At 40.4% G+C, this 11,340-nt stretch overlaps 1 protein-coding gene across 4 annotated transcripts; it reads left to right on the top strand.

The window, feature by feature from the left end:
• The first annotated feature begins 1,807 nt into the window (after positions 1-1,807).
• Positions 1,808-11,259, top strand: LOC311223012 (leukocyte surface antigen CD53-like). 4 transcript variants are annotated; one of them, XM_084307700.1, is made up of 9 exons: positions 1,864-1,943; positions 2,036-2,100; positions 3,266-3,361; positions 4,931-5,119; positions 5,599-5,673; positions 9,079-9,189; positions 10,388-10,498; positions 10,589-10,672; positions 10,945-11,259. In XM_084307700.1, the coding sequence occupies exons 3-9, from the start codon at positions 3,299-3,301 to the stop codon at positions 11,011-11,013; spliced, it is 702 nt and encodes a 233-aa protein (XP_084163826.1). In that variant the 5' UTR covers positions 1,864-1,943; positions 2,036-2,100; positions 3,266-3,298; the 3' UTR covers positions 11,014-11,259. The 4 variants fall into 4 exon arrangements, with proteins under 4 accessions (XP_084163825.1, XP_084163827.1, XP_084163828.1 ...); XM_084307699.1 differs by lacking the exon at positions 2,036-2,100 and having other exon boundaries at positions 1,808-1,943; XM_084307701.1 differs by lacking the exons at positions 2,036-2,100; positions 5,599-5,673 and having other exon boundaries at positions 1,808-1,943.
• The last annotated feature ends 81 nt before the right edge of the window (positions 11,260-11,340 follow it).

Here is an 11,340-nt window from a genome sequence, read left to right as displayed (position 1 = left end):
TTTGTTTTGTTTTTGCTGCCTCTTGCATGCTGCTGCCTTCATCTGAGATCCAAGAGCCGTATGCACAAAGAAGTCCATGTTGTCGTCACTCGAGTTTACTTTCAGGGTTGTTTTTGTTTTTTGTTTTTGTAGTTGTTCACTGTATGTTGAGGATAGTGTAAGTAATTTATTGTGCCACAAGCCATCTCAAAACTATGTAGACATACAAGTACAATGCTCACTGTGTAAATGGTGATGTGTAGTTGAAGTACAATGCTGACTGTGTAAATGGTGATGTGTAGCTGATGAAAATGTGAATGCTGTGCAGCTTTAACCCTTTCACTACCACACTACAGAAGGTTAACCCTTTCACTACCACACTACAGAAGGGTAACCTTTCACTACCACACTACAGGCGGTTAACCGTCTAGTGTGGTAGTGAAAGGGTTAACCCTTTGTCGTGTGGCAGTGAAAGGGTTAACCCTTTGTCGTGTGGCAGTGAAAGGGTTAACCTGCATTGTCGCAGTGAAGGGGTTAACCCTGTGGTAGTGAAAGGGTTAAATCAAAGCTCTGAAAACTTATATTTTAATAATCTATCGAGTATAAAGTGGTTTCTTGTTGGTGTTTGTGAAGAGTATTATGATGCACTTTTTGTGTCAGATCTTTTTGAATAAAAGTTTCTATGATCTTGTTAATTTTGAATTTTTTTTACACCCCCTCTGTCTATACAGTACATAGACATTGCAAAATTAGGCTTAATAGATCAAATGCAAATTGCAAAACAAGGTTTACATTTATATATATGGATAAATATATATTGTGGTTGGAAATATCATGTTCATAGTTCTGTTATAAATACATATTCTCTGCACAGCCTGGACTAGTTAATATAGTTAACTAGTATACAGCTCAGACACGAGGGCGACAGTCTTAACAGTGTTCTTAAAACAACGGCCAAGGCCCAAGACAGCTTGACTTAGATATGACATTTGGCCTTGTCTCCAGTCTTGTGTGAGACACGACAAACCCCCTAAACACATCTTTGTTTACTTTTCTTGCCGTATCTGTTATTAATTTGTCATCTTTTGTTCGTCATGTCAACTATGTATTTATTGTAAGTCTGACCAGAGCTCGCTCTCACTTTTCCTGGTCAGAGGCTTTTGTTACACTTGTCTCTGATTTGTAAACTGAGGACATTTTCTGTGATCACGGAAAATAAACCTATGTTCATTTTTTACAACTTGACTCATCTGAATTTCTACAGCTCACTGTCTCGGCTCATTTAAAATATTCCACAATATATATATATATATATATATATATATACCGTACTTTTCGCACTATAAGCCGCACCTGACTATAAGCCGCAGCAGCTAAATTGAATGATGTGTACATATATAAGCCGCACTGGACTATAAGCCGCAGGTGTTTTAATGTTTAATTACCATATGTAAGGGTTCGTGCACAGAGGGGATTGTCACAATACTGTCGGACAAATAACAAGAATTAACTCATTTACAAGTTGTATTAAGTTTAGCAAATAAGGGAACAGATAAATAACATTTCAATGCAGTAAAAAAAGCAATATTTTAGGGTTTGGTCCACATATAAGCCGCACCGTTATATAAGCCGCAGGGTCGAAAAATGGGGGAAAAAGCCGCGGCTTATAGTCCGAAAAGTACGGTATATGGAAACAAACCGCTTCTATCAGATTTCAGGTGGGTCCAGACTAAATGCCCCTCCTAGTTCCCTCCTCCAGCCACTGAAATGGCTGAATAGACTCGTCTACATACTGTTTTGGTTCCACAATCGACTCATTAAACTGTCCCTTTGTTGCCCCTGCCCTTCCGCCCATGTCTCCTCCTCTTGTCACATGTTGGCAGTCAACACTGTGACTGTCAGGAATAACACCAGACAGACCAAAGAGATTCTGCATCTGCATGACAGGAGTATTGCAGTGACGGGTAAGTTAGAGATTTAATGAGTTTCCTTTATTTAATTTTTTCCATTTCACACAGAACCAGGTTTGTGTTAATTTAGTGCAACTCATTCTTAGCGGTTTGTTTGGAGAACCAGATGGGTGGAGTTCACTGCTTTTCAGGACATTTCAGACAGTGTTGGGTAAGTTGTCAATTGCAGAAAATGTATTTACTTTCAAATGATCAATTATCATTATTTCTGCCTTATAGTGTCCTATGGATGCAAACCCCACCCATGCGGTACTCAAAACGGTTTAAAATAAACGCCAATAATGTTTAGCAAATACTGTTTGACCTAGATCTCATTGGAACTGTATTGTTATACTGTATATGCATAGCCTACTATACTATAGGTACAGTAAATAAGTACAATAGGTGTAGTAAATATGTATTGTGCTGCGTATCATTATTGTGTATAATTTTCACTTTGAGTTTTATACACTGTTGGAAAGAGGGAAGAAATAACAGTTTTCAAACAATCTTTCACTGCTCTGTTGAATATTAAGTGTCACCTAACCATATTTTGAGAGTCTCCCTCAAAGTTACACAGGCTAATACAGTTGAATAAGACCACTGTAAAGGGCCGGTAACTACATATTCTATATTATATTCTAAAATTATAAACAAGATGTACAAATTATGAAAATCCAGACACTGTTGAGCAAAATACAACAAAATGGCCAAACATCAACATAGTGATGAAAAATACCACTTATTGCATTGTCATTTCAACTTCACATCGTGACCTTTTCAATGTTTTACGTTTCTTTTTCATATTGCCAGTTTTTCACTTTAAAAACGTGATCGTGAATATCTGGGCTACCACACGCTGTAACTAAGCTGCTTAACCCTTTCACTACCAAAGGGTTAACCCTTTCACTGCGACAATACAGACGTTTTTTTTTTTTTTTATAATACAGAATACAATACAGAAGGTTAACCCTTTCACTGCCACACAACAAAGGGTTAACCCTTTCACAACCAACAACGGTTAACCCGTCTGTAGTGTGGTAGTGAAAGGTTAACCTTCTGTAGTGTGGTAGTGAAAGGGTTAAAGAAAATCTAATTGCGTAGAAGCCCACTGAAGCCATTTGTGGGCTAACATTTCTCCAGGCACCGGGTGTTGTTGTCACACCAAACAGGGCTGTCTTGTAAACACGGTCTCTGCCATCAATACGACCATCAGGTTCACTTGTTTTACACTCTCACTAGATTTGAGAGGCTTTTTTTTTTTTTTTTCCAGTAATTTGATATCAGCTTTTATAGCATTCTGGTGAGAATTTGACACCCACTTATATCTGATTTAGGTCTGAACAGAGGGAGATCGTCGGTGAGGAAGGATGAAACGCTCCTGCGTGAATTGCATGAAAACCATGATGATTTTCCTCAACTTCATTTGCTGGGTGCGTCGCGTTTAAAGATTCATTGTCTAGATGGCCTCAGCCTTGAGAAAACCCGCCTGTTCGTGAAGGCCTATGGCCTCTAGTCTTCTCCCGGTCCCATCATTGTTAATATCTGTTGTGGAATATCTTTTAAATTAGCCAAACAGTGAAACTGTAAAAATTCAATGAGTCAAATTGTATCAAAAATAGAACATTGTTTATTTCTGTTTCTGTGGCCACAGAAAGAGTATCCTCAGTTTACAATCAGAGACAATCAGAGCGTCTGACCAGAAAGTGAGAAAGAGCTCTGGTCAGACTTACAATTAAGTACCAGCTGGGAATGACAAATGAAAACAAATATGTGTTTAGGGGGTTTGTCGTGTCTCACACAAGACTGGAGACCAGGCCAAATGTCATATCTAAGTCGAGCTGTCTTGGGCCTTGGCCGTTGTTTTAAGAACACTGTTAAGACTGTCACCCTAGTCCTAGTGTCTGAGCTGTATACTAGTTAACTATATTAACTAGTCCAGGCTGTACAGAGAATATGTATTTATAACAGAACTATGAACATGATAATATTTCCGACCACATTTTCTGTTTCTGTTTTATTTGTCATTTGGTTGCCTTGTAAAGTGTCCTTTGGGTTTCATGAAAGGCCCTATATAAATCCAAGCTGTTATTATTATTATTATTATTATTATTATTATTATTATTATTATTATTATTATTATTATAGTTATATCATCATTTGACATGAGGACTGTGTAGACTCAACCATCAAGTAGAATTCTCCCACCTGTTTTCAGTTGATCTGGTTATCGATCGGCGTATCTTCCTCTATAGATATGCACAGTTTTTTTTTTTAATACAATCAGTGGTGCAGTCGTAATATGGGAACTGCCCGGACGCCACGTGCACGCATGCGCACAGAACAGATGATTATTATGCAGAATAAATAGTAGGAAACATGTTTGTATAGGAAATTACTAGTTTTAGTTTAGTTTTTGTAAATATTGCCTTGAAATAGAGAAGCTGAAAAAGGTAGCAGAATGTAGCCTTCAATATATAAAGAAATTATATTGTCAACAGATATGGTTGAAAAACAAACAATGTTTTAAATGTAATTGTAGTTACAATTACTTAAACTAGAAAAGTAAATACAAACTAAATTAACAATGTAACTTAGTTTACAGAAGGACAGTTTCCTTCTGAAGCACAACTTAATGCCTCATCCTTGATCCTTCCAGTCGGGACCATTGTCACATAGTGAGAGGTTCCACAGCCCAAGCAAACCCCCACCAATTGGTACAGGCTTGTATTTTGGTTTGGCTCTTCTCGTTCTTTGTTATGCTATCGGTATCCTATTATTATGCAAAGTCTAGGTGATAGATAAGTGCCGGCCGCCGGGTACTTGGCGCACGGCGCGACGAGTCCAGTGACAATTGTGAACGCATTTTTGTGTGCGCGTGCGTGCACTTCTGCTCAGCGAACTACTAGGACGGCGTGGTACCGCGTCCACCCACCACTGCATCCCTGAATACAATCACAACTTGGGTCCTTTTTTCCCCCCTGGCGCATGTTCGTCTCCAGCTGTGTGGTGCGTTCGTGGTGGCGTTCGGAGAGTTCCAGATGATGCATTCCAAGTACAGCTCCTTGATCACCTCCTTCTGGCCCATCTACCCCGCCAACACCCTGGTGGTCACGGGCACCATCGTGACCTGTGTCTGTTTCCTGGGCGTCATGGGCGGGCTGAAGGAGAACCGCTGCATGCTCGTCTCAGTGAGTCGGTGGTCCTCGCGTCTCGGCTCTCATCGTCTGAGACAAACACCACTTTAGAATCAGAACCAGAAAGGTCTTTATTGCCCAAGTGGTTTTCACATACAAGGAATTTGCTTCTGTAGTTTTTGGTGCGACATTGGTGGACAGACATTAACAGACGGTAAGATAAAATGAAATATGAATTAAGTTAAGCACAATAGAATAGAATAGAATTGTGGAATAAAATATAGGCCAGGGCTGTACAACTGTAAATAAAGAGGTTGAATAATATTAAATGGGATATAAATTAAATATAGCACAATAGAATATAGTACAATACAAATAAAATAGGAATAGGCCAGGGCTGTGCAATTGGGCAGTTATGTGCAAAGAGTATGAGTCAGTGAAGTATGAACACAGGTATGTTTGGTTAGAACAAACATGGGAACTCGTATGTGGTTGTTCTGATGCTGACTAGGTGGTTTTGTTGTGATTTGTAGTTCTTCATTCTGCTGTTCATACTGATGCTGGTGGAGCTGGCCATGGGCTGCGTGTTCCTGGTTTATGACAGAAAGGTACACACACACACACACACACACACCTATGGATCCTGTTCACTTCTAATTGGATTCGTGATCACATAAATATAATGCTACACTTATGTTAAAGCGTTACCATCCCAGCAGAAATAGAGCTCTGCATCCATTTTCCTGCCCATGTAGCACAACAAAGGTTTTCCATAGACTCCCAGAGGCACCAGCAGCTTCAAGATGAATCCATATGTAACGGATGTCATATCGTCACCTTACACTTCGATGCCCCGAGGACGTTTCGAACTCGGGTCTCCCACGCCGCGGGCAACAGCACAGACCGCTATATACCAAGAAGTGAACTCACTTCTTTGTAACGTGTCTGTGTCATTTGAGGATGAGAGTGAGTTTAACCCATAGTGCACCGCTACTCACCCCAGTCACTTCACAACATGAGAGTGAGTTTAACCCATAGCACCGCTACTCACCCCAGTCACTTCACAACATGAGAGTGAGTTTAACCCACAGCACCGCTACTCACCCCAGTCACTTCACAACATGAGAGTGAGTTTAACCCATAGCACCGCTACTCACCCCAGTCACTTCACAACATGAGAGTGAGTTTAACCCATAGCACCGCTACTCACCCCAGTCACTTCACAACATGAGAGTGAGTTTAACCCATAGCACCGCTACTCACCCCAGTCACTTCACAACATGAGAGTGAGTTTAACCCATAGCACCGCTACTCACCCCAGTCACTTCACAACATGAGAGTGAGTTTAACCCATAGCACCGCTACTCACCCCAGTCACTTCACAACATGAGAGTGAGTTTAACCCACAGCACCGCTACTCACCCCAGTCACTTCACAACATGAGATGAGTTTAACCCATAGCACCGCTACTCACCCCAGTCACTTCACAACATGAGAGTGAGTTTAACCCACAGCACCGCTACTCACCCCAGTCACTTCACAACATGAGATGAGTTTAACCCATAGCACCGCTACTCACCCCAGTCACTTCACAACATGAGAGTGAGTTTAACCCATAGCACCGCTACTCACCCCAGTCACTTCACAACATGAGAGTGAGTTTAACCCATAGCACCGCTACTCGCCCCAGCCACTTCACAACATGAGTGAGTTTAACCCAGAGCACCGCTACTCACCCCAGTCACTTCACAACATCATAAGTCCTTTGTGACTGCGCTTCACGGTACCATCCGTTACACATACAAATAATAATAATAATAAAAGATATTTCCCAGCCTCTGATTGGCAGGTGATTTTGCACGTGATGTGTACTTTTTGGACCAGGAACACAATGGTGATTGTGTTGGAACGTGACCTCAGGAACGCCACTTGGCAGGCAGGCGGGGAAAAAACATCAGATTGACCACAAACAGCAGCTCCCTGCATCAACAACCAATCACATGTTTTAGTGTCCTGCCAAGTGGTGTTCCCGGGGACCACCTTCGGCATTCAGATTCGGCTCAAACAAGGGACTAAACATGTTTCGCAATTATGCCACATCAATGTGGAACGCCCTATCCACAGCCGTAACAAACATTTTAATCCCTACCCACATTCAAAACCGCTCTCAAAGAGCACCTACGGGAGGCTGCAATTCGAAACTGGCCACGTAAATGTCCAAACCCCCCCCTACCCACCCCCCCCCCCCCCTTCTAATGGACAGTCTCTTCCCCACCGTATGTATATATTTTCTCCCGCCCACCCACCCCCTCCTAATGGGCAGTCTCCTCCCCACCGTATGTATATTTCTCTCCCACCCACCCACCCCCTCCTAATGGGCAGTCTCCTCCCCACCGTATGTATATTTCTCTCCCACCCACCCACCCCCTCCTAATGGACAGTCTCCTCCCCATCATATGTATATATTTTCTGTTAGGATCTCTGGGTAACAGTACTGTATATTTGCATATCGTATATGTCACAAATGTAACAGTACTATATACCTGTATGTCATGTATGTCCCTATGTCATAAATGTTATGATGTCATGATGTCATGTATGTCATAAATGTCACTATGAATTGAAAATGGGGGACCCTGATGTAAACAAGACAAACGTCTTTCTCTGGTCTGCATCCCCTTAACAATTGTGTGTATTGAGCCGTACTGTATTGTACCCATTCTGCAATCTGTTAAATAAAGTTTTCATTCATTCATTCACCTAAGACCACCACCACGTTCCACGTCAGAAAGTACACACTATGTACGAAACCACATTGAAAAGTGATGCAAAGCTTGCTCTATTTATGCTGGGGAGGTAAACTCACTCTTGCTCATTTCTGAAGTTGCCTACTGCAGATTTGAACGAATGAATGAATGAAAGATTTTTACTTTCTAACAAGTATAAAAAAACAAATATATATCTGTTCATTTGACATATACAAAAGATAATTAAAAAAAGACAACAAAAAGAGAAACAGATAAATAAATCATAGTCTACCCTGTTCGAAAAAGGAGTAGGAAGAAGTACACACTTTTTAAAATTCCTACCCCTTTTTAACTATCACAAATTATATAGTTTTATTCTATTGCAAATTGTATGTATAAACGCTGTATCCCTATACAATCCAATACATTTATATTTAAATACATTTATATATAAATATACATATAATATATACTAAATAAATACCATATGATATACATCATTTCTTCTATTTTCTATTTACATCTTACACCCAATCAACACACTTCCTCTTTTTTAACTGATTTTTGTTTGTACTCTGTTTTTAGCTCTAATTCCAGACTGTTCTGCAAGTCCACCCCACAGATTGACATGCACATACTTTTTATTTTGGTTCTGACACTGAGCTGCCTACTGCAGCTTTAAATCACAGTATAAACAACAGCCCGGTTCATGTTTGTATTTTGGTCTACAATACATTCACAAATGTCGGCATACTCTTGCTGTCAAATACCAGTCGGCCTGGGGAGGTGTAGTGGTTACGTCATTGCTGTTTCCGGCCGGTCCACCATCTTGAAAACGCAATGTATTTTCCCATGCTCATTTCTAAATCGTCTCGTTTAAAACAAATAAAGCATGAACATTTGCATGGTGTACCTTTCTGTGCATATTCATCCACAATCTATAGCTCAACATGAAAATATTAGCAATTAATCGTAAAAGAAAATCGCCACATTTTATTTCAACCCAAAATGCTTAAACAATAATGTTAGTGATAGAAGGGAACTAATTTTGTGCAAAAATGGAAAGCTTTTCAATGTTCATAAGGTAGGATTGTTACAATAGCCGATAATCCATTTTCCCAATGATAAATCCCTATACGGGTGGACCTCGCGGGCGGTCCAAAGTGACGTCAGACTACACCTCCTACACTGTTTTTTCTGTGGAGTCTTCACGTCCAGTGTGAGGTATGAAAGCAGTTGTAATGTTTGATCATCTCTGTTGTGCAGATTGACACGTTCTTTAAGGACGACCTAATGCGAAGCTTGGAGACGTACAAGCACTCCCCTCCAGATGCCAACCTGACCATTAAAGAGGATTTCGATGAACTCCAGTACCTTGTTGAGTATTATTCAGTTTCACTGCCTTATCGGCTTATCGAATGTATAGTGTAGCCTACTACCTATTTGATATCATCAGTGGTGGAAGAAGTACACAGTTCTTTTACTTAATGGAACACACCAACTTCATGGGAAATGCGATTACCGACTTCTCCACTGTCAGGCAAGAAGATAGATGCCAATTTCCTCTCTGTGCCTTCAGTAGAAAGCTATCTGACTGCAAGCTAGTCTAGTTAAGGACAGCTTAGGATAGCTAGCCTAGCTGTTGGCTAAAAACACCTCCCGGAGTATTAAGCTTGGCTAGCTGGTTCATATCCGCGTCCATTCATTTGTGCTAAGCTAGGCTAGCTTACAGCCGGATAGCTTTCTACTGAACTCACAGAGAGGAAATTGTTATCTATCTTCTTGTCTGACTCCGGAGTAGACGATAAGCACATTTCCAATAATGTTGTTGTGTTCCTTTTAAGTAAAAATACCCAGATAAAATAGTAGTCTGGTAAAAGTAAAAGTCCTCCATTAAAAATTCTACTTAGGTAAAAGTGGAAAGGTATTTGATATTGGATGTCCTCGTGTATCAAAAGTAAAAGTACATACTGTATTCTATATGACGTTCTTATATTTCATTGCTTGGGATCATTCGATCCATGACTACTTACTGTCATGCACTAATAATACTAACCTACACTGTAGCACTCAACACTTTGATGAACATTGTTACTCAGCTGATAGAGTTGTGCCCTTCCTGCTGACTTGTCGTACAGAACTTGTAAGTCGCTTTGGATAAAAGCGTCAGCTAAATGACTAAATGTAAATTAAGGTCATATTGAAGTGGTCAGTTTTATGCTGACTCTGATAGCTAGATACAGTACGTACTGTATATGTGCGTAATGACTCGTTCCAGCAACAGTAAGCTTCTATTATTCAAATTACTTTTATTAGGAGATTGCGGATATGCGCTGGCCCCCTGGTTCATGAAAGGAAGAGACCTTTCGTAAATTTGTTCTTACGAACTACTTACGAAGATAGTTACGAAGATAGTTACTAAGATAGTTACGAATATAGCTATGAAGATAGTTACGTACACTTTCGATCACGAGGTCCAATGTTTCTCTTTAAGCCATGTAATACCACTAATAAAAACATAAAAAACATGCATGTCTCTGTTGCTAAAGGCAGTTTCCTTTTGTCTTGTGTCCAGTTTCAGTGTTGTGGAGTTAACAGCGAGGCCGACTGGGAGCCGGGAAACGTACCCATCTCGTGCTGCATTGAGGACCCTTGTGACATCACCCCCCAGACCAACTGGAAAGAGGTGTGTGTGTCAGTATTATCTAAAAAATAAAAAATAAACATAACTTACATTTATAGGATAAACAACTGTATATAAAACGTTTTCTTTCAGGGCTGTCATAGGAAACTGAGAAATTGGTTTGCCAGAAACTTCCTGAGTACCGGAGCCGGCGTGGTCACCCTGTTCATCATACAGGTGACCTGTTTGTTTTCCCTCCCTTTATCATATTCACACTGTGGCCATTTTGCTCCTATGTCATGCTCAGGTCGGGATTCCCTTCCAATCCGCTCCCGTCCACAAAATGGCCACTGTGTGAATATGGTCAATAATGCATGGTTTTCCTCTTTCCTGGTCCATTCACTGTGATTTAATTGGAATCTAGGAACTAGTTACGTGTTATCTTTGCATTGCACCTAGTTTGTGGACGTTGGTTACTGATACATGTCCCTCTTTGTCTTTGTTTTCAGTTAATTTGCTTGTGTTTCACTGTCCCCCTCTTTTGCCACTTCTGCCGAAATGGACAAGGTTACAAGTGAAGAAGAACCCCATGACAACTGCAATGAAATCACAATTCAACAATGAATTCACAATTCATCACAATTCAACAATGAATTTACAATTCATCACAATTCAACAATAAATTCACAATTCAACAATGAATTAACAATTCACGTCTTTCTACTATTACCCTGCCCATACCTGTGCCTCCCCTCCTCCCCTCCCCCATGCTGCTATGATGCCCAAATTTCCCCAAGGGGATCAATAAAGGAATATTATTATCTGATCTTAGAAGCCTTTCTGTTTAAAGAAAGTACAATGTGAAGCAGAACAGCGAGAGGGTCACGTTCTTTAGCTGCTAAAGA

The sequence above is a fragment of the Notolepis coatsorum genome (assembly GCF_963971535.1).
Source record: "Notolepis coatsorum genome assembly, chromosome: 2".
NCBI lineage: Eukaryota > Metazoa > Chordata > Actinopteri > Aulopiformes > Paralepididae > Notolepis > Notolepis coatsorum.
This window is presented reverse-complemented; position numbering and strand designations above follow the sequence as displayed.

Excerpts from the sequence above, each read along its gene's own strand:
- LOC311223012 (XM_084307699.1), top strand. The coding sequence starts at position 3,299 with ATGAAACGCTCCTGCGTGAATTGCATGAAAACCATGATGATTTTCCTC. Across the intron at positions 5,120-5,598 it reads ACCGCTGCATGCTCGTCTCA|TTCTTCATTCTGCTGTTCAT; the intron begins GTGAGTCGGTGG and ends TGTGATTTGTAG. Across the intron at positions 10,673-10,944 it reads TCACCCTGTTCATCATACAG|TTAATTTGCTTGTGTTTCAC; the intron begins GTGACCTGTTTG and ends CTTTGTTTTCAG.